This window comes from Elgaria multicarinata, chromosome 1, assembly GCF_023053635.1.
Source record: "Elgaria multicarinata webbii isolate HBS135686 ecotype San Diego chromosome 1, rElgMul1.1.pri, whole genome shotgun sequence".
Taxonomy (NCBI): Eukaryota; Metazoa; Chordata; class Lepidosauria; order Squamata; family Anguidae; genus Elgaria; species Elgaria multicarinata.
The window spans coordinates 198,443,878-198,467,414 of NC_086171.1; the positions used below are offsets into that span (position 1 = coordinate 198,443,878).

Sequence of the window (23,537 nt, forward strand, 5' to 3'; positions counted from 1 at the left end):
CTAAGCCATAGGACACCTAGGCCATAGCTAGACCTAAGGTTTATCCCTGGATCGTCCAGGGGTCAAACCTGTTCATCTAGGTGACACACAGACGATCCAGTGCTCAGGCAGGGGCGAACCCTGGATGATCCCAGGATAAACCTTAGGTCTAGCTGTGGCCCTAATGTCAGATCCATGATGCTGATGTAACTATACACTGGAAGAAAGGGACTTCGGTCAGTATCCAGCCAGTGTTAAGTGGAGTATAGGATTATTGCGTTGGTCAACTAACTTTAGCAGGGGCACAAAGTCTGCTAAAGTAGGATTGGGCAGAAGATAGATCTGGAACAACTGGTAGATCTTTCAGCAGGGTTTTCTGACTCATAATTGTTTAATACTAACAACAACAAAATGACCAATCCCCCATACCCATAAATTTGGCTGCTGAAATGAAGAAAGCTTGGGGTAACTAGGAATGAACTTTTTGTGTGTGTGAAAGAGCACATTTCTAGGGTCCGAATGTGCTCAGCGGCATTCTGTTGTTTAATTCTAAGTGAACGTCTCCTGCAGTTGGCTCCGGTTGATGGATTTTGAACTTCTAGTAAAAAACAAAGTAGATCCTGCAAGCCTGAAGTCTGCCCACCCCTGTGTTAAAAAGATAATAATATGATATTAAATAGCTGAAGCCACTTGTTCTTACTACTATGGAATTTAGCACGCTCTCTCTCTCCCCCTCCCCGTTGTTTTAAACAATTGCTTGTAGTCCTGTCCTTAGACACAGGGTAAGCATCACACATAGGTTCCTGCTCTTTTATAAATCTGAAAATTCTTGATAAGCCCTGTTGTGCTCTTTTATTTCTCTAGACCAGCAGTCTTTGAACTATATCCCGCCAACCATAATGTGCTTGAAGTTAGGTCTTGTTGGATCATGGTGCAAGTACCAGAGGAATGTTTTATTGCTCAGTGGAAGGAGCCCATAAGTCAGAGGTATAGCAGATACTTCACATGGAGAAGGTCCCAGATTCAAGCCCTGCTGTCTTCAATTAAAAGTAACTTGGGTAGCAGCGCTAGGAAAATCTGTGCTTGGACCACAGAGAAGTTCTGCTAGTCAATAGATGGACCAATGGTCTGACTTGATATTAGTTTTTATTTATTGCATTTTCATACTGCCCAATAGCAGAAGCTCTCTGTTGAAGGTAGCTTCCAGTATTAGTTGGAAGGTAGCTTCTGATGTTAGTTACTCCAAGATGTCAAAATGTTGTCCGCTAAATGCTTCTGTGGCACCTGTCCTGTATCTTGCAATGCTTCCATTGTCCCTGCACCATGAATGCTCATCCCTTGGCTTGGAATGCAGTACATCTGCATCATTTCACATCGGTTTTAATTTGGAAACCTTTCAGGCAGCTCCCAGTGTGGAAAATATTAAGTAAGAATGTATGGGCAGTGGTCTGTGAAGAATAAGCAAACCGGAAAAGCAGGCCACAACACAACACATTTTTGGCTCTGACTACAAACCATACACCATTTCTTTGTAGAAGCCCTGCTGAATGAGATACTTGGATTGTACTCTGGAAATTGCTTTTTTTTCCTCCAAATTTGGTTGCAAATTAATAATGAGCAACTCATGCAGATGATTTTTTTTGAAAAACATATGCTAATTTTAAAGACAAGATACCGGACACTGTTGTGTTGAATAAGAGTAGAGGCAGAATATCCAAAAATTCTTTTATTGCAAAATTCTCAGAAAAAATTCTGTAACGGAAATTCAAACACTTTAAAAAAATAAGTAATTCTGTACAGAAAATCTTTAACATTCTTCAAAGTATACTAGATTTTGTGTGTGTTTTTAAAGGTATGTACAAAATAACAATTCATGTAAAAACAAGTAACAAAAAGGAAGCTGTGTCTATCATACAGGAATGGGAGAAAATGGTGGACTATAATACTCATATCCTATTGCACGCCATGACGCCAAAGTGCAAATCTGCACAAATTGTGAACTAGCAAGCTGAATGCAAGAAAATAAGAAGCATAATCTTGGATCTGATCAGACCAGTGTTCACCATCCTCTTGCCCACAGGGGCCAACCAGATGCCCACAATAGGACCTGGAGGAAATTTCTCTCTCCCTTATTGTCGCTCCCAGAAGTTGGTATTCAGAGTCAAACTGCCTCAGACCCTAGAGGGTGCATCATGATGAAATTGTCTATTCCCCTTTTAAGGTCATCTTAGGCAAACGTCACCATGCACCTTGTGTGCTGTGCAATCCCCTTACTTTTTATTTGCATGCCCTGACATCCAGCAAAAATCTGAGGTTTACGGAGCAGGATTGCAATATTGCATATTGATTAAGTTTGTCATAGCAAACCTCTGAGTTTTAACAGGTGTATAAATGGAAGTGGGTTTATTGTCGTTTTCCTCCCTGTTTGTAAAAACCTAAACACGATATGCTCTTGGAATGCTTCTCCGCCCCTCCGCCCATCACATTGATTCTTGTCAAAAAAAAAGAGACCATCTAAACAACAAACAAGCCCTGAGGCAGGCTGAGATCCTCAGTTAAAACCACACACCCCTTGAGAATTTGAGAAGAGATGGCACAAGATCCTGATCCCGTCTTCCCATCCCTGCACCTTAACCCTGAAGTCACGGAATCATTTCATTCCTTCCTGATCCCACAGTCATAACAGGATGGATGGACTGAGCCAAGAACAGGAGATTTCCACATTGGCAGGTGAGCATACATGGATTTTTGCCAGGGCTGCATGAAAAGATCCATTGTCCCCTGCCAGCTTCTTAACTCTGCCATCTTTCCGCTTCCTACCTTTATAATTCAGGCAGCGTCTATTTCAGGTTTCGTTACAGCATTCGCAGACTGCTCAGGTGTGCTCGCTGCAGCTTGACAGATTTGACCCCCCCCCACACACACACATCAGCAAGGTCAAAGCTAGCTTTGGATGCCCCTTGTTCTCTCCCTGTCATCAGCACACATTGATCAAAACATGCCTAGCCATTTGTTGCTGCAGGAGCAAGGACTCCAGGTGTAGTCTGTGGAAAAAGCAGCACTCCAACCATTTCCTTCAAAAGTATCTGGGGAGGGGGAGAAAAGAAGAAGAGAGTATGATTTATTTTGTATTTCTGAAAAAATGTCCAATGCCCATGCTAGTCTGCCTGTCTGACTCCTCCTTTCACATTTATGAATTGCTTTCCTGCCCCATTAGGGTGACCATAAGGAAAGGAGGACAGGGCTCCTGTAACTTTAACAGTTGCATAGAAAAGGGGATTTCAGCAGGTGTCCTTTGTATGCATGCAGCACCTGGTGAAATGCAAGAAAGTGGTTTGCATGTTTGTTGTTCAGTGGTACACAGGCAAGCTGTACACCAAGAACCATTTCTAATAACGGATTTGCACAGAATGTGATACTGCTTTCCAGGACTGTTCTAGGTGAAACACAGAGACTACTTTGTTGATCTTTTACCTCCCACAAGCACGGCAGGCTGAGACTGCCACTCTGTGTGGGTAATTGGAGCAGTTGAGAAAGACAGGCTGGTGATAAGGCTGGCGATAAGCCTGCAACCGACTTGCCTTTGAGATGCCACTGAACTCAGTGCTCCAGGCTACAGTTACACTGGGAAGCTACCCTGGGGCGTGATTCATTCCCTTTCCCACACTTTAATTCAAGGGTAAAACAAAAGAGGGAATGCACAAGACTGGCCTAAGGAATGTGGGGAGCCTGACTATAGTTGAGTGACTACATGGAAAGGAGGACAGGGCTCCTGTATCTTCAACAGTTGCACAGAAAAGGGAATTTCAGCAGGTGTCCTTTGTATGCATGCAGCACCTGGTGAAATTCTCTCTTCATCACAACAGTTAAAGCTGCAGGAGCCCTGACCTCTTTTGTATCTGGACAAGAGGGCAGGGCTCCTGCAGTTTTAACCATGTTGATGAAGAGGGAATTTCACCAGGTGCTGCCTGCATACAAGTAACACGTGCTGAAATTCCCATTTCTATGCAACTGTTAAAGATACAGGAGCCCTGTCCTCCTTTTCATACAGTGACCCTACTTTTAATCTCCTATCAAAACAGTGAGATTAAAATCTGAACAGGCTACCTTTAAAACATCCAGTTTTAAAGTACAAATTCCATTTGCATTCCTGGGTCTTGAATCCATGCAATGGATAGTGACTTGAACTGAACCAAACAAGATCTAGTGTTTATGGAATCTCACTCAAGTTGTATTTAGTGATGGATCTTGCACAGGTCACACTGGAAATGTATCATGGTGCAGCAGCCTGTTATTTTAGGACACATCTATTAGGAAAAGCATTATTTAAATTGTTTTTAGCTGTTTACCTTGTTTTAATTTGTCTATGCTAATTTTTAGACTATTTTTTAATTGTTGTAATCCACCCAGAGAGCTTTGGCTATGGGGTGGTATAGAAAGGGACCCTTACCTTATCGCTTTCTGAATGCAACGGGGAGTTCTCGGTTGGGGATGAGGATGCCCAAGTGCAGGGTTTCGACTGGTTTGTCATCGGTTGCTACGATCTGATACTTCCGTACAAGCTGTAATGCAAAGATAATGAAAAATGAAAAACAAAAACAAAAACAGGGTCTCCCAAACATGCCCTAATGAGCCGCCACAACATGTAACCAAGGCTTAGTTTGAGCCAGGGGTAATCCATGGAACCTGTGAGTTGACCCTCAAAATTGGTGCCAATGCCAAGTCTTAGAATTGCTAGTTATAATGATAGAAGAGCTTGATTTAGCCCTGGTTTGGCAAGCTGAAGTCCCATTCATTTCAACAGGAGAGTTAAACACACACATCTTCAATGGAGAGGAACGCAGCAATGTGGGGGCAGGAAAGAACCTGTGCTTCTTCTACCAACTGACCTCTTCTTCCTGGGGAGGCCACCATCTCCCTGAAGTTAGATGAGACTTCTACTCATTTTGTGTTGTAACCAGTGTTAGTTCCTTCTCAGAGAAGACCCGTTGAAATGAATGGGACTTAAATTAGACTACCTCATTGGATACAATCCACTGGGTAGTTAATTGGGAGAGTCTCCAGTGCAAATGCCGTTAAACTAAATGGGAGATGTGGAAGAATACGGTCATATCTCCATTCGTTGCAGCAGAGTTGCACAGAAGAACATTTCAATGGATTGTACATGTTCATTATATATCAGCATTTGAGAGATGTCCCATACCTGCAAAAAGCAGCTTTAATTTAATACATTAGAAGATCAGCATGTTCTAATAACATACTATTAATGTTCAGACATGTTTAATATCTTTTTTTATGAGCCCAATTAAGATGTTTAGTGTTCATCTCCTGCTCTGGGGACTGGAATCTTCTGCTTCCATTTTAGATTAACCACAGTTTAATGCTATGTCCAAAGCCTAAACTATGGCTAATCTTAACTGGAGATAGTCATGGTTTAAAGTTGGCTTGTTTCCACCAACAGCTTAACCACGGTTTGTTGGGCTTGGACAAACATGGCTAAGATCAAACAGAAGCCAAAGCTTCCAAATTCCTCCTGGTGGCCATGCCGGGGGATGAGAGAACATACAAGCCCAAGGCTTGTTGTGGCATATCCTTGTCATTCTAAACAAGATTATTGGATGAGGTGCTCCTGAGATATAGAATGAGGTACTCCTAGTAGTTGTGCGTAGACCTGGGGTCCATGTGGAGCCCACTTGGAATACAGTGTTCTGGCTCCCTCTCTGGGAGTTCAATCAGGCATCAACTTTCCTTTCCTTTTGGTGTCTGCTAAAGGCATTTTATTAAAACAAACTTTTCCTGAATAACTAGCCATGGTTTTATTAGTATAACTTGATTTTAAGTATATGTACTCTTTTGTATTTTGATCCTTCTTCATCATTCATCACTCAGCAATCTTTCTTTTAATGTAGAGTGGTTTATACATTTTGTGAGTAATGAATAAACAAACCAAGCATTCTTTATTTTACAGCTCTTCAGAGGGAAACCCTAGCTATCAGCTATCATCATCACTTTACACCAAAGTGACTCAAGTCAGATTCCATCACGTACGAAAAAATAGCTAAGTAGAATTTAGAATGGGTCGAGGGAGGGGGAAGAAAAATATGTATATGGAATTACTTCCTCCCTACCCACCTCCCAAAGAATTATTTGAGATTAAGAAGGAAAATGTGTGCCGCTGGAAGCTTACCCAACAGAGAGCTAATTGAAGCTGCAGCTCTGCCAAGCGGCGTCCAATGCACATCCTTTTCCCAATGCCAAAAGGAACATGAGCGAAAGGATTTATGTTCTTCTGGAGCCAACGCTCCGGCTTAAACCGAGTCCAGTCACTGAAGTATTCTTCGTTGCATCCCAGGGCATGGCTGTTGATCATCAACACTGTCTGTGAGCATAAAAAAAGAAGAAGCAGTTGGAGAGGAGGAAGGTCATTCGAGTGCTGTTTACGAAGACAGAATGGCAAGTCTTATTTTGCGAATGGAAAAAGGGCTGCAGATCAAGGCAATCTGCCGTCTTGGGCGGAACGATGACGTTGCATCAAAGGCTGCTGTGCTTCATGGGCAAGAGAAAAGAGCCCTGAGCAACAGCCAAAGGACATAACATAATTCAAAGACTCTCCAGACAAGCTCTGAATTGGGATTTATTTCCAGTTCAAAAAAAGCAAATAAAAAAACCCCAAACAGGTGCAGCCTTAATCTTGTCAGTGAAATCTCCTTCAGGGCTGTTTTGGGGGAAAATACAGGATATTTTCTTCCATGCAAATGTTTGCTTGAAAACATTCTTAACCCTTAAAGAACTTACAGTGTGGGTCAAACAGGACTTAATTTGATCCAGAGCTGATTTGGTTTCACTCTACAACCCATTTTCAGTGCTAGGACTCAGACTTGGGGCATCTGAAGTAACACTGAAAAACCAGTGCCCATAATCACATGCAGAGTGCCCTTTCCCTCCCACTGAGTAACTGCGATGGTTCCCCTGGCAGGGCACCTGTGATATTAATAGTAGCACAAAAGGCAGAAATTCAACAGGTAATATTCTCCCCCTCGCTGCATCTCTATCCTGGGAAAAGCTACACCGGTTGAGTTTCCGTCTATGACTATTAAAGGCAGAGGAGCTCTGCCAGGGAAAAAAAGGAACAAATCTAGAGAGGGTGGCTTTCCAAGCCAGGTGGAGGTCAGGAACCGCTGTTTTCTGAAACTGGCCCACATGGTGAAGCAACATGAATACGAAGCCAGCTTTCAAAACTCAATTTCCCTAAAATACACCCCCATCTGCTCAAAATAATTACTTCTTGGAGCAGTTTATGGTGCTTGAATTCCGCAGGAATTAAGCCCACTTACTTGTGTGCTTGATAGTGAGGGCCCTGTAGAGTGGCCACTTACATATTGCCAAAAACAAAGAGGAAATGCATCACAAAAGAAAAGGACAAAAGAGGACACCAATCCGCATATTATTTGCATGTGCTCGTTTATATGTACAGATGCCAAATTAGAAAGAATAAACAGAAATATAGAAACCAGATTCAGACTAGACAGACTTTCCAATAGAGAATTGTCCTCTGACAGCTCTTCAAAAAGAGGACTGTTCTCTGTAACATAGGACACCTGGCCACCCTAGGGCCCAGTTTGGAGTACATTCCCATTGTACTATCATGAGAAGAGAGTAGCTCTGTGCAGAACTTGATATGGCTGAAACCAGTTGTACATTGCAATTCTATGCTGAGGCTGTTCCACTGGAGGGCCGCTCTAAGTAGGTCAAGCAATGAACCAGTTGTGTTGCTGTGCTTGGCCATGCAAACCACATTCATCCCACACTTATTTATTTATTTATTTATTACATTTTTATACCGCCCAATAGCCGAAGCTCTCTGGGTGGTTCACAAAAATACTTGCAAGAAAGAATCCCTGATGGACCCGCAAGTTAATGCAATTAGGAATTGAGGAGCTTGGTAAAAAGGTATCAGCAAACTATACACATGCAATCCAGCCCATGTTGAACCTTCTTAAATAGAATTGAAAAACAACAACATCCTAAGAACACATCCCATTCTTAAAAGGTTGTTCTTTGCAATGATTGGGATAAATGTCATTCTCAAAGATGCTGCGTGGCAATTGGCTAACAGTTTCTCATATATCATATTGCACAGATGCTGGAAAATAAATATATATATATATATATATATATATATATATATATATATATAGGAAATAGAAGGATATTATAGTACCCTGTTACAGTATACCTCTCCTCATATGTAGCTGTTTTTAAATGGATACCGTTGTTTTTATACTGTTGCTTTTATGTTTTTGATGGTTTTAAATTTTGTATACTTTTTAACGTTCACTGTTTTTAACTTTTATAAACCGCCCAGAGAGCTTCGGCTATGGGGCGGTATATAAATTAAATAAATAATAAAAAAAATTCTATATCTGAAGTTCACTTTGGCGGTGGAAGTAATACTCACCCCTTTCGGAAGGGAGTAATCTCCCAGGACGGTCTCTTTGTCAAGGGTCCGAGTGGTAAATGGCACGGAAGGAGTTAACCTACAGCAAAAGGGAAGGCACTTTCTTTACTATTGGTGTAAGATAGAATCTACCAGGGGGCATTCGATCTCAGCAAAGAGAATAAGCTGAGAAGTTCCAAGTTCAAATCGCATCTCAGCCATGACATCACTTGGTGGCCTTCAGCAAGCCACCCTTATTACTTCAGCTGTATTGGGGTAATAGTACTGAGTGACCTTACAGTGAGTTCATACTCTCATCAATGGCTATTAGCCATGATAGCCAAATGCAGGCATGGAGATCCGGCCCACAGGGGTTCCTCTTCTGGCCTGCCAATTTCTCTCCATGGCCCCTCCCCCTGTCCCAGGCCCCGCCCAACGCTCAGTGCTAGAGAAAGGCAGACTTCCTCTAGTACTGAGCAGGGGAAGGCAGCCCCTTTCTCTGTGCAATGAGGGGCACGGACCAATCACTCTGTGCCTTTCTGTGCACAAAGAAACGAGTCCAACGATGTCAGGGTCCCATTCTCTGACATCATCCAGCCCCTGGTGGATTCCCAGGAAGTAATCTGGCCCCTGGGGCTGGAACAGGTTCTCATCCCTGGCCAAACGGAGCCTCTACAGTATTTGAGGCAGTAAGCCTGTCTGCACCAGTTGCTGGGTGGGAGAGTGCTGTTGCACCATGTCCTGCTTATTCATCCCTGGCTGATGGCTGGTTGGCCACTGTGTGAGCAGAGTGCTGGACTAGATGGACCCTTGGTCTGATCCAGCAGGGCACTGCTTATGTTCTCTGCATGCAGTATATTCAGTTTAGCAAATGTTGAGGGCAACCCATGGATGTCTATGTCCATCAACCAGACCCTGCTTGTGAGTTTCCTAGATGTAGGGTGACCATATGGAAAGGAGGACAGGCTCCTGTATCTTTAACAGTTGCATAGAAAAGGGAATTTCAGCAGGTGTCATTTGTATATATGGAGAACCTGGTGAAATTTCCTCTTCATCACAACAGTTAAAGCTGCAGGAGCTATACTGCAGCTATACTGTGACCAGATTTTATTTATTTATTTATTTATTTATTTATTTATTTATTAACTTATATACCGCTCCCATAGCCAGGGCTCTCTGGGCGGTTTACAAAGAGGGCAGAGCACCTGCAGCTTTAACTGTTGTGATGAAGAGGAAATTTCGCCAGCTTCTCCATATATACAAATGACACCTGCTGAAATGCCCTTTTCAATACAACTGTTAAAGATACAGGAGCCCTGTCCTCCTTTTCATATGGTCACCCTACTAGATGTATCTCAGTGTTATGGTCTGAAGGCACATTATGCAGCAACCTTCAGAATGCCCAGGATCCCCAGGTAAGCCCATTTGAGTTACATGATAGAAATCTCTAGTGAGATTTCACTGGCTACTGCTAGAGAGAGTTGCCTGCAAACACAGGTGGCTTCTTCAGGCAGCTGAAAAGGGCTGATTGCTGCTGATGCCCTGGACCAGTGGAGGCTGGTGGATCCAACATCAGTGGGGCTGTGAATCTACCCCAGATTTCAGTCAGAACCACTCAGAACGCTAAAGGAGCTCTCCAAGGTGCTTCACCCCTTCATAGCTCCTTTTGAATTCTGGCTGGTTCTGAACTGAAAACCTGAGCAGATTCAGTCTCCACTGCTCTGGACTCCTCTTCAGGAGCTCCAATGAGCACTGGACAGATACCACTGTAATTACCCACAATGCCCTGGAGTGCCACATCAGTCTGGGGCACTGTGGGTGATTACAATGGCACCATCATTGTTGTCTTCTGTTATCTATTTCCACTAGGCATGGAGATAATTACTGAAGGAAAAGGGGTGCCCCCCCCCCCCCAAACTAGGAGCTGGTTATAAGAGAGCTGGACTCGATGGAACTTTGGCCTAACCTGCCAAGACAGGCATTCCTTTGATCAGCCAATATCCATTTGAACACTTTTAGCCTGCTGCAGCAGATTCAGAGAAGGGGAGAAACAATCTCTTTCCATGTCTGTGAAGCATTTTACCTCATAGATTCTTTCAGGCAGGCCTTTAAGTAGGGCATCCTCTTCAGATGTTCACCATTCGGGTCTTCTCCAGCTGGGACCACACTCTGTATTTCCTCAAGAAGCTTTGCCTGGACATCCGGGTTGCACGAGACATTGTAGAGCGCCCAGAGTAAACTGTTGGCAGTCTGAAACAGTAGCACATAAGGACTTGAACTCAGCCTAGATTACTGCATGGACATGACTAAGAAGTCCAAAACTTGGCATCCTCCAGGAGAGACCCAGCTGGAGGTGTAAGGCAGCCTTCCCTAAATGGAAGACCTCCATACATGTTGGACTACAACTCCCATCAACCCCAAGCAACATTAGGAGTTGTTGTCCAACACATTTGGAGGATACCAGCTTGGAGAAGGCCAATGTAAAGTTTCGATAATCTCTGGTACGTTAAATTCAGTTGCAATGTAGAAAAAGAGAGAGGCCATTATCAGATTGTATCCCAACCTTCTGGTTCTATCCTCACAAGGGCACTGAAAAGTAGGGAAAGATGACTTGCCTAAGGTGATATCAACTCAGGTCTCCCTAATAGGTCTCACTAATACAAATAAACTGCTGCAATACAGCGGGATGGACCATAGCTCAGTGTGATAGAGCTCCTGCTTTGCATGCAGAAGGTCCCAGGTTCGATCCCCAGCATCTCCAGGTAGGGCTGGAAGAACTCCTACCTGAAACCTTGGGGAGCCATTAAGAACATGAGCCATGCTGGATCAGACCAAGGGTCCATCTAGTCCAGCACTCTGTTCACACAGTGGCCAACCAGCTGTCAGCCAGGAACCAACAAAGCAGGACATGGTGCAACAGCAGCCTCCCACCCATGTTCCCCAGCAACTGGTGCACACAGGCTTACTGCCTCGGATACTGCAATACTGGGCTAGATGGACCAAGTGACTGACTCAGTAAAAGGCAGCTTCCTATGTTCCCATCTTATCTGCAGTGGTTAGGTGAATCCACCGTCAACCTTGAAAGACCTATTTCAGTTTCCCTCCCACAGCCTATTATTATTGTTATTATTATTACTACTACTACTACTACTACTACTACTACTATTGTTATTATTATTTTCATTTATATACCGCCCCATAGCCAAAGCTCTCTGGGTGGTTTACAAATGGTAAAATTCTGAGATCCCAGCCCCTCTTACCGTTTCAACTCCTGCAATCTGGAGCTCTGTAATAGCAGCATACAGCTCCTTCTTTGAAAGCTGACTCCCGAAGTAAATGTCACAAAGGAAATCTTCCTTGGGGTTGGCAGAGTGTTTCTTCAGCCTGCTGTCTATGGAACGTTTCACTTGAAGGAAGAAATGAAGGAAGTTAGGAACAAACAACAAAACTCAGGCATATGGGCCTCAGATGTATATTCGTCCACGTAAGAAATTATCTGCATGCAGAAAACAAGAATGATCCCAGCCTTTCTTCCTGACATGCTAGTTTTCAGTGTGTAGGATTTTAATCTTGTCCCTGACATGCTAGTTTTCTATATGCAGAATATACTGGTATGGAATATTCAAGACCTGTGAGTCACCAACCTACAGCTTGGAATGGTACAGTCTAGAAGCTGCTTTACCACCTCATCTGTTGTTAGTGAAAATTAGGCCTAAAGGTGATTTACCCAAGGATCCCTATTATCTCTCATCCAAACCTGCCTCACAGGGTTGTTGTGAAAATAAAGTGGGTTGATACTCCATGAAAAAAGGGTTGGTAAAAAATGGGATAAGTCAATCCCAAATGTGCATTAAGAGTCATTTAGGGGGTAACCCTATACACGTTTTGACAGAAATAAGTCCTAATGCATAGGATTGAGACTTAAAAGATTAAGAAAGCAATCCTATGGCCCCCTAGATAGCATCAGCTGTTGCTATGATCTTACAAATGTGAGCTTGTAGAGGGGTAAATGGGGGTGTGCCAGTGAGCAGGGAGGGGAGGAGATTGGGGACATGGTGATACAAACTATCAGCAGCTGTCCCCAGCCTCCTTCCCTTCCCCTTCCCCTTCCAAAGCCTCCGCTAGATGGGTGAAAATGCCTGTCTAGCTAAAATGCAGAATGGAAGGCATTATGCACCTCCTGCTCAGCGTTAGATACTCATAAGCTTCTGAGTTCAGAGGCTTATGTGTACCCAGGGTGGACCTGATAGTACTATGTCCTAACGAGGCTACAGTACAGTACAGTGCAAGTTCCTAATGCAGCTGATACCTTCAGTGCAGTGTAATGATCTCAAAACTTGAAATTTGAGGAATGAATGTATTCTGCTGTGTTGAGCTAGTTCAATTTCCTTCCATTCAGAAGATGGTAGCTATTTTCAGACTATAGTTGTCAACAGCAGCTATCAAATTTAAGACACCACGAGCTTGTTCCATGGAATACAGTCAATGTCCCCAGATGTGTCCAGTTACCTGTCTTAAAGATATTGTCCCATGCCTTCGTATGAGCTTGCCAAACTTTAGTATTCAGACTTTTATGGAGCTCAACTGGGGTCACCATCATCTTCCCAAAAGTACCCATCATCTGAAATGCATCAAGAACAGAGCAACAGCATTATCAAAGTGAAATAAAGAGCATAGCGAAAAGAGAAAAGAGGGAATCAAACATTTTCATTGTCACAGAAAAGTGTCCTTTGCTCTTTGGTATGATTGACTCAACTTTTACGACCAGCAGAAGAGCGGAACACCGCAATGAGAAGCTTCCATTCATTCAAAACCTTAGACGGGGAGAGGACTACTCCAGCGAAACAAGTATCTGCTAGTGCAACACTCCTATCAGGACACGACATACTTGTGCATCCCAACCCACCCTTTGAAGATCAATAATCAGGAATACACCATACTGCTTAATAGCAATTATTCTCCTATTGAGCACAAAAGACTTGTTCCATCCAGGAGAATGGACACCACTGGTGGAATGGATGCCCCCTATCCCCCCACACACACCTCCCAAATCTGCTGGAAGGTCAGGGGCCCTTTTGCAGGGAACAGAGGGAGTGCAGGATAGATGAAAGGAAGAGAAGGTCCCATTGCATGAACAGGCTTAGTATAGAACTCAATGGGTAGAAAGGCTGGGCTGGTAGAAGCAGCTCCCATTCTGAGTGTCTAAACGTTATTAATTCTCATTCTAGAGCTAAAAGCCATCCTGCTTTGCATCAGGGAACAATCCCATGCTTACAATGTTCCCAGATGTGCAAATTGCACAAGAGGTACTCCCTGTGGATTGGGCCCAAAATGACCATCTCCTAGACCACCGATTCTGTACGGCTTTGTGAAACCCCTCCCAATCACATGCTGGGAGGGGTTTCGCCCTTAAAGGGCGCCTAGACTTTTAAAAATTAAAATAACATTAAACAAGTAAATGTGTTTGACAAATAAAGGGTCCCAGAGTCAATTCTCGGTATTTCCAGGCAGACCTGGGAAAGAGTCCTGCATGACTCCCTGGAGAACTGCTGCCAGTCAGTGAGCTGATGCCAGTATCAGAGGCAATAAGCCTATAGACACCAGTTGCTGGGGAACATGGGTGGGAGGGTGCTGTTGCACCATGTCCTGCTTGTTGGTCTCTGGTGGACAGCTGGTTGGCCAATGCTGGGCTAGATGGATCCTTGCTGTGATCCAGCAGGGCTCTTCTTATCTTCTTAAACAATGGTCTGGAGAATTACAAGGCATCTTCCCATGCTCCTATAGAAGATCAAAAAGCTAACATGCTCATAGAGCTGAATGTTTATTCATACCGTTTTGACAGCCTTGATGAAGTTCAAGGCTTCATCTCCCACGTCCTGCTGCAGGAGTCCAAACCTTTTTCCATACAACATCAGACAAATACCTATCATGAGAGAGAGAGAGAGAGAGAGAGAGAGAGAGAGAGAGAGAGAGAGAGAGAGAGAGTGTCATTACTATGGATACTATAGTGCTTCAATGTATACAGCACTTTACCTTTTAAGCAAAAATGCTCCCCAGATTCTTACCTCCCTGCAAAAATTTTTTAGCCTTTCACCCCCCCCCCCATCCATTACATTCAATGGAGGAGTACAAAGGGAGAAACAACAACAAGAAGAGATTGAAGTGAGGAAATCCAGCTATATGTTTAGAGGGTTCATTTGGTTTGGAGATAAGGATCAAGGTGTTCAGACACACTTGACACAATGGCTTATTTTGGATGTTATTTCAGCACCTAGGCCTCAAACCTTGGGTCCATGTGCCCCCTCACTGGCCCTAATGAGTGTTAAAGTGACCATCTCACGGGTTCAAGGAACACATCAGGGGCTACAAGAATGCCCCTCCTAGTCACTGCTGTCATATGTGCTGGTCTTGCCCCAGGGACAGTGCATTGGGCTGTAGTGTAATTGGTCTGGATGCCCATTGAAATGGAGGAGGCCTCCATGTATACATCTGTGTTGGATGGGGGGTGGGATGGGCAGGGGGAGAACCAATGACCCCAGGTTGAGAATTAAGGAGGAGGGGGAAAACTTACTCTCAAATGACCATTTGTTCAGTTCAGAATATAAATCTTCTATTTCTCCATTCTTGTTACAAAGCGTGTCCATTCGATGCATGAAATCTCCTAGGACCTATGAAGGAAATTAATTTAGAATATTGGTGAAAGCCAAAATACTCGCTATTTTTTTTAACAAATAACATTATTTAGTGTTCCCATAGCATAGGAATATATAATCAGTAGGAAAGGGATTTAAAATGACCGGCGTTGTAATCCCTTTATACAAATCTAGGATGTGATCAGATTTGGAAGTGCATACAGATCTTGTCACGAAACCTCAAAAATGTTATTGAGGGGGGAAAGGGCAGAAAAGGGCCACTAAAATGTTCACAGGGCTGGAGCAAATCCCAAACTTGGGAAGATTATAAGGTTGGGGCTCTTTAGCTTAGAAAAGAGGTGAATAAGGAGGGACATGATAGAAGCGTATAAAATTATGTATGGTGTAGAGACAGTGGATCATATTTCCAGAACCCAAGAACATTCAATAAAGCTGGATGATAGAAGACACAGAGCATGGAATTTTCTACCACAAGGTATTGCAGCAAACTTCTATAAAATCCAGTTTATTAGTCCAGAAAGCTTTATCAAAGGTTCAGAGAATGTCTAATTCTCATACCATTAGCTGACTCACTAGCTCCACCTCATGTCTGTCAAGATTTAGGAACAAACAAGACGATGTGACATTTCCCATCTAGTGCACTATTGCATCATTGGTTTGTTTGTTTGAAAACAATAATAATTAATTGCTGAGGTGGTTCGTCACTGTGACATTGGGGATGGGGGGCTTCAGCCCTATACTCCCACCATGGTCCTAGTCAAACCAGTGTGGTGTAATAGTTAGTGTTGGAATGTAACTGGGGAGAACCGGGTTCTAATTCCCACTCAGCCATGAAGCTTACTGGGTGACTTTGGGCCAGTCACTGACTCTCAGCCTAACCTACACCGCAGGGTTGTTGTGAAGATTAAATGGGGAGAAGAAGCACCATCTTTGCTGCCTTGGGCTCCTAGGCCGAAATATACATGTAATAAATGAATATAAAGTTAATAAAGGGAAGAATAAATAAAATAGGAATCACCTGCCCCTATGCCTGTTGTTTGAAATGGGAGAGAAGCTCCTATTGTGAATAGCAGGTGTGGTGGGCAGGTAATTCTATTTGGGGCCAGGACAGAAAAAGGGGTTAAAGTCCCCCAGCCACACTGCACAGACCTGATCCAATTGGCTACGCTGCACACACCTTTTTTAAAAAATCAACTGGACAAGGGCAGACTACATGACAAAGATCTAGTCTAGTTTAGCCTTTAGCCCGAAACATGCCAATTGCAAGCACTGAACCTCACAGCAGCAGATAAATATGGGAATTTGTCTTATACAAATCCATCTTCAGCCTAATATGTTCACAAGAACAGGTGCTATTGAAGCCACTTCCAAGGATAATGCCTTGTAAATTGGTTAATCTTGTTTCTGCCCAGGAGAAGGCAAATGAAAAGGATCAGCAATATAGGGACATATATACATATATGAGAATAGGAAGGTAAGGAACTGGATTTTGTTTAAGGCCTGGCAAAGAAATAAGGGATTTCATATGACCGCCAAAACTGAATCCAGGCTTTTCAGTTTTTTTCTCAATGAGCACTAGCCATTACAATTACTAGGGATGTGCTCCGCTTCTAATCGGACCGTAGAAGCAAGAGCAGAGCGGGGGGCTTCGCCTGCCCTTAAGGCGGAGGCGAAGAGGATTGGGGGGCCGGCGGAGCGTGGTGAAGAGGATCGAGGTGAAGGCGGATCCTTCGCCTCGATCCGGAGCTCCGCCGGAAAGGTAAGTGGGGTTTACCGGGCCCTGCCGCTGTCGTCCATGCGGCAACGGCGGCAGGGCTAGGTAATCCCCCCCGCCCTCCTCTCCCTTACCTGCCTCCGTCCGTGGTCCGAACCGCGGGCTCAATTGAAGACGGCGACGGACCGCGGACGGAGGCAGGAAAGGTCCCCCTCTCCCTTGGTCCCTTACCGGGCTCTGCCGCCATCGCCGCATGGTCGGCGATGGCAGCAGGGCCCGGTAACCCCCCCTATGGGGGGGAACAGAGCTCCGATCCGGATCCAGAGCTCCGAGCGGAGCGGAGTGGGCACAGGCGGAGTGGGGGCGGGGCGGAGCGGCCCGATCCGAAAATGGCGGATCTGAAAGTGAAGCGGAGTGGGGGGTCCGTGCACACCCCTAACAATTACCATGTGGCAGAGAATTCAAGTGGAAATAGAGGTTCTGAAAATATCCAATGAATGGTCCAATGCATGTGTAGCCACTACTTGCTGGACAAATCAAATCTCACCACTTGGAAACAGTGAAGGACAACATTGATTGGATTGTTGCCAACCACTGCCAATATCAAAAGCAGGGATGGGCACATGACCCATAGTGAATGGATTGAATGCAGAGCTACACATTCATAAAAATCAAGTGGTAGAGTCCTTCCTGGACTCAACTATCTGGAACTGAAGATGGGGGATTGTACTTTGAAAGCTTGCCCAGATTTTTTTTAAAAGAGCAAAACACCCTTCCTGCATGTAAAAAGTTAGCACACCAGAGAGAAAGTTCTGGTGTAGCCTTCTCCCTGATGTAGTACATTTCTACATGCAGAATTTAAAAACAACAACTGGGTGAACATTCAAATTATCCTTCAAATGTATTCTGATGTCGTACAATTCAATATGATTTTTGCAGGGATCGTTCCTTGACTCCCCACCTTCAATAGCAATCCCCATACAAACTAGGCAATTCAATATCTCCAGCTACACCTTTCTCTGGATCAGACAGTAGCATATTTAATGATACATTAAAATGTTGAAAGACAACATGAAGCCCAAGTCCTTATTCAATACCTCATTGATTTTGGAATCCAGCTTCACAATTTCCGTGGGCTTCATTAATTTCTTCTGAAATGCACTTCTCACTCTCTGCCAGTCCTTCCCTTCTCTACATGAAATAAACATGGAAGGAATTAAAGGAGATCCTAATTTTGAATAGATCTACTATATCCAATTCCAGAGACTCAGCAAATCTTGACATTTTCTGGTTAAGTTTATGCAATGTGCGTGGGAGCAGGGTGGGCGTGTGGTTTAACTAGAAATGCCAGAACATTCTGATGGGCGATAAATCTCAAGGAAGTACAATCAGGTGCCCTTTGGTCAAAGACTGGATTTGTGCAACTTACAGGTAAATGCTAATATATACCAAGGAAGGTTAGGAAATGTCCAAAAGTATGTCAAACAATGTGGAAAATGGCCTTACACTCCCATGCATCACTTCTTAGGTAGTTTTCTGAAGTGATGCTTAATCAGCATTGCATAGCATCCCACGCATTCTGCATTTCCTTTCTGATTGGAATGATGACTGTGGACCCATTCAGGAGACACCTTAAACCATGACTTTAACCACGGTGAATAAAGCAAAAAGCCTTATTCACCGTGGTTAAAGCCGTAGCTTAAGGTGTCTTCTGAACACAGCCCGGTTTTCTGGCTTAATCACCGTGGTTAAAGTCGTGGTTTAAGGTGTCTTCTGAACGGGGCCTGTGTTGGCTAGGTGTGTTTGATCTATAAATGAGTCTCTCCTGTGGTGCCTGTGTTTTTTCACTGTGGGGTAATAGAAGCTTGTGGGGGTATTAAATCAGGAAAATGGCATCCTCCCCCAGTGCTGTTGATATGCTACAATTTATCCATCACCTATGGATTCTTTAAAGCTAAAAAATACACGAGAGATCCAGGTATGGATCTCCTGGTGTAACATGTACTTTGGTGCCCAAGGTATGTAGAATTGTACCCCAAGGATGTTTTGCGCTTATATATGTGCATAATGCTAATGCAAAACTTCCACTGTCCAGAAGGGGCATTTGATTTAGCTTCTGTGATCAATTCATTTTTTAAACAACCTTTCTCAAAAAGAATGAGAAAGACTCAAAGGATTTTTTTTACAGATCAGAAGTGAAAATAGTATAAAAGCCACTGAGGCACTGGGGTTGGACTCGATGGCCTTATAGGCCCCTTCCAACTCTACTATTCTATGATTCTATGATTAGTCCTGGCTTATTCAATGGCTTTACAAGCATGGGAAACCCAGTCTCCATTCTTGGCATGCAACAGCAAGCCGATCCAACCAGAGGAGTTTTGTGATGCTTAGAGATTTCAGCATGAACTCTGCCCCCACTGCCCATTGATTCCATCCCCAGCGATGCCCCTGCCCCAGATTCACTCACAGGATAAGCAGCCCGTAGCCCTCTTTACGGTAATCCCGGTAGGCTTTCCAGGGCTTGATCTCAAGACGCTGCGGGTAGGCGCTCTCTGTCCTGTAGAGAGCCTCCAGCAAGCAGGGTGCACCGATATGCACCGAGTCAAAAGCACCTAGTTTCATGCGGAAGATCTTGCCAAACTTGCGGTGGTAATCAGCCTGCAGCAGAGGAAGAAAACCTGTGTCGACATTTGTCCGAAGCAGGCCAAACAACTGCTCTATCTGCTCAGAGAGCTTTACACATACACATACCCCACTTATAATGTCACAGTGGATGTTAAAGTACAGATCTCGGATCTCACATTTGCAAACCAGCATCCCTTCTGAAGCTGCAAACAATAAGAACATAAGAGGAGCCGGGCTGGATCAGACCAAGGGTCCATCTAGTCCAGCATTCTGTTCACACAGTAGCCAGTCAGTTGTCAACCATGAACCCACAAGCAGGACAGGGATGCAACAGCAGCCTCCCACCCATGTTCTCCACCAACTGGTGTATACATGCTTACTGCCTCTGATACTGGAGGTAGCACATAGCCACAGGACTAGTAGCCACTGATAGCCTTCTCCTCCAGGAATTTATCCAACCCCCTTTTAAAGCCATCCAAATCGGTGGCCATCACCACATCTTGTGGTAGCAAGTTCCATAGTTTAAGAAGTACTTTTTATCTGTTCTGAATCTCCCAAGGCACATGTCTCGCAGAAGACGGAACAAATCTTTTTTTTTTCCTATTGCTCCAGAGGGGAGGACCTGAACCATGGGGTTCAAATGATAAGGAAAAAAAAAAAAGGATTTTGACTAAACATCAGGAAGAATTTCCTGATGGTATAAGCTGTTCAACAGCGGATCAAGCTGTCAAACAGGCAGCCTTGGAAAGTGGTGGACTCCCCTGCAGTAAGCACAAGCTGGACGGCCACCTGCCAGGGATGCTGCAGTGCTGGATTCCCTGCATCAGAAGGGAGATGGACTAGATCAGCCTTTCTCAACCTGGGGCGCTCCAGATGTGTTGGACTACAACTCCCAGCTGGCTGGGGCATTCTGGGAGATGCAGTCCAACACATCTGGAACGCCCCAGGTTGAGAAAGGCTGGACTAAATGATCTTTGAGTAACCTTGCAGTTCTATGATTCTATCACAGAAACAAGTGATGCTACCTTAAACTGACTCACACCGTTGACACATCTTAGATTTGGGCATTCCAAGGAGTTTTTCCCAAACTTGCTCCCTTGGACACTTTGAACAGGAGAAGGACAGGACTGAACCGGTGACTTTCTGCATGTAATGCATGTGCTCTACTGGCAAACTACAGCCTTATATTCAGAGTGGATAAAAATCAATGTTTTTTTAAAAAATAATAATAAAAAAAAATCAGATTTTTTTTAAAATTTTAATCGGATTTTTTTTATTTAAATCAGATTTTTTTTAATGAAATGCTTTTTGAGGAAATATCCATCTAAAGATAGTTTTCTATTTAAGATACATTATCATCCAAAGGTTATTCATCATGAAATAAGGATTAGTTTTTAATTATGTAGCATGAGGTTGCATATTCATGCAATGTTTAAATTTTTAATTAATTTATTTATTACATTTTTATACCGCCCAATAGCTGAAGCTCTCTGGGCGGTTCACAAAAATTAAAACCATGAAGAGCAGAAAAACAACCAACAATCTAAAAACACAAAAACAAAATACAATATAAAAAGCACAACCAGGATAAAACCACACAGCAGAAATTGATATATGTTAAAATACGGAATAAAAACAAGGTTTAAATTTAAGTTAAATTAGGTGTTAAAATACTGAGAAAATAAAAAGGTCTTCAGCTGGCGACTAAAAGAATACAGTGTAGGTGCCAGGCAAACCTCTCTGGGGAGCTCGTTCCACAGCTGGGGTGCCACAGCAGAGAAAGCCCTCCTCCTAGTAGCCACCTGCCTCACTTCCTTTGGCAGGGGAATGACCCCTGTGGATGATCTTGAGGTCCGGGCAGGTACATATGGGAGGAGGTGTTCCTTCAAATAACCTGGCCCCAAGCTGTTATGGCTTTGAATGTTAGTACCAGCACTTTGAATTGGCCCGGACCTGGACTGGCAGCCAATGAAGTTGTAGAAGGACTGGCATGATGTGGTCTCACCGGCCAGTCCCTGTTAGTAAACGGGCTGCCCTGTTTTGTACCAGCTGAAGTTGGTACATGCTGATATCATGCTGAAATCTGTAAGTTTGGTAAATGAATTCCATTAATCCATTCACAATGTCATGCTCTTTCAGAGGTTTCTGTAAGATTATTGGGCAATTTTTCTATCTAGAAGATATTATCGCAGAGGCTTGGTTTTACAGTTCTCAAAACTGTGAATTTGTCTCTGCAGAGATCACAATCCCATTGTTCCTTTGCAAATCTATGTACACAGAATCAACCCCTTACCTCTCAATTGCGAAGTCTCAAAAATTCAATGAATAGAGTGCACTTTGTGTGTGGGGGGGAAGGTCACATGATTAAATCGAGTCTTTCTGAGTAGTGATTTAAAATCATGATTTAAATAAAATCCACCCTGCTTCTATTGCAAACATAAGAAGAGCTGTGCTGGATTGGACCAAGGGTCTGTCTAATCCAGCAACCCCCTTTTAAACCCATCCAAATCGGTGGCCATCACTACCTCTTGCGGCAGCGAATTCTATAGTTTAACTATGCGGTGTGTGAAGAAGCTACCTGTCCTGAATCTCCCACCCACCCGCTTCATGCGATGGCCCCCAATAAGTCCTAGTTTTATGAGAGAGGGAGAAAAACGTTCCCCCTCCACTTTCTCTACACCAGGCATCATTTTGCCCCCCCTCCACCTTGTCCCGCCTCGCTCACCCGCTCTCTCTACGCTCAACAGTCCTCGGTTGGGTTGCTTTTGCAATCACACATATTTTGGGGTGGGGGTGGGGGGCGCACTTACCAGCGTCTCGTGTTGTCTCTTGAGGCCCCCTTTCCAGAGGATGTCCAGGAGGCTGCCCAACAGCGGCCACTTGGTGGGACCGGGCAGGGCGGAAAGCGAGTGGGGGTTCTGCCGGGGGCAGGCGGGCATCTCGGCCTTGGGCTCCAAGGCGCACACCGACGAGGTGGGCAGCAGCTGCTGCTGGACGGGCGCGCTCCCGGGGACGCGCCGCTTAAGGAGGGAGCCGAACAGGGGAGCGCGTTTGAACGGGGAGCTCATGGCTGCGGGGACGCGTCCGGAGAGGAGGCGGAGCGGGACCTCGCTAGCTGCAGACGGCGTGCCGGGCAGGGGGAGGGGGGCGGCGGCGGCGGCGGCGGCTCCTCGGCAGGCGCTTGACCAACCGCGATCGGCGGCAGGTTCTATCCCGCACTAATCGGCCTTCCAGCTACGGGCGGTGCGGCTATACGATTGGCCGGGCCGGATCAATGAGAGGCAGCAACCTCGACCGGCAGCGCACGGGAGAGTCGGCTGCGAAAGTCAAAGGAGGGGGCGGAGCGGGCGTCGGTGGGACGATCGAGCCACCTAGGAGAGGATCTAGCCAGGCAGGATCCTGCACAACTTGGAGAGGCGCACGGAGGGATCGGGGGATCTCTTCGGAAAGGGGCTGCGAGCGTCCACGGGGATGAACTGGGAGCGAGCGAGGGAGCCCGGGGGGAAGTTTTCGCTAGCCGGCTAAGTGGTCTCTGGAGAACCCTTTTAAAGGGATCTCTCTCTCTCTCTCTCTCTCTCTCTCTCTCTCTCTCTGCGTGTGTGTGTGTGTGTGTCTCCTCTCTAACTTGCCTTGCAGAGGGACGCTGCGCCGAGTGACTCTCGATTCAGCTCCCATACACGGTCGGAACTATATAACGCCGTGGGGGCCAAGCGCCGGACTTTCCTCTGGGGCCAATGAGAAGGGAGAGGCGGGGAGGCGAGTGGGTGGGGCGCGGGGGCGGTGGCCCTCGGGGGAAGCCGCGGCGGGGATGGCCCGGCAAGGGGCCGGATCAGGAGACTTTCGGGCGAAGCCCCTCGCCGCGCGTTCTCCTGGCGCGCCTCCTCCAGCCCAAGGCGCGATCGTGCCCAAGCCCTGCGCCGAGCGGTCGTGGCACCTGCAAGCCCAACAGCCAGGGCGCGATGCCTTTCCACGCCTCGCTAGAACTAGTGGAATCCGGCGAGGAGGCGGCCTGGGAGAGAGCGAGAATTCCCCGCCTGGAGTCCCCGTCTTTGCGCCAAGATCCAGATCAAGAGCCAAACCCGGACGCTCGATTTAAAATAGATAGTAGAGGCTGTGACCATCGCCAGTC

General features: G+C 45.1%; 1 protein-coding gene across 1 annotated transcript; it reads right to left on the reverse strand.

Annotated features, from left to right (window-relative positions):
• Positions 1-2,593: 2,593 nt before the first annotated feature.
• Positions 2,594-22,553, reverse strand: LOC134394779 (1,25-dihydroxyvitamin D(3) 24-hydroxylase, mitochondrial). The gene is made up of 12 exons (XM_063120503.1): positions 22,219-22,553; positions 19,251-19,441; positions 17,881-17,974; positions 14,988-15,084; positions 14,248-14,339; positions 12,926-13,037; positions 11,677-11,822; positions 10,500-10,666; positions 8,438-8,516; positions 6,167-6,358; positions 4,430-4,541; positions 2,594-3,065 (listed from the first exon to the last, which is right to left on the reverse strand). The coding sequence occupies exons 1-11, from the start codon at positions 22,474-22,476 to the stop codon at positions 4,431-4,433; spliced, it is 1,539 nt and encodes a 512-aa protein (XP_062976573.1). The 5' UTR covers positions 22,477-22,553; the 3' UTR covers positions 2,594-3,065; position 4,430.
• Positions 22,554-23,537: the final 984 nt, after the last annotated feature.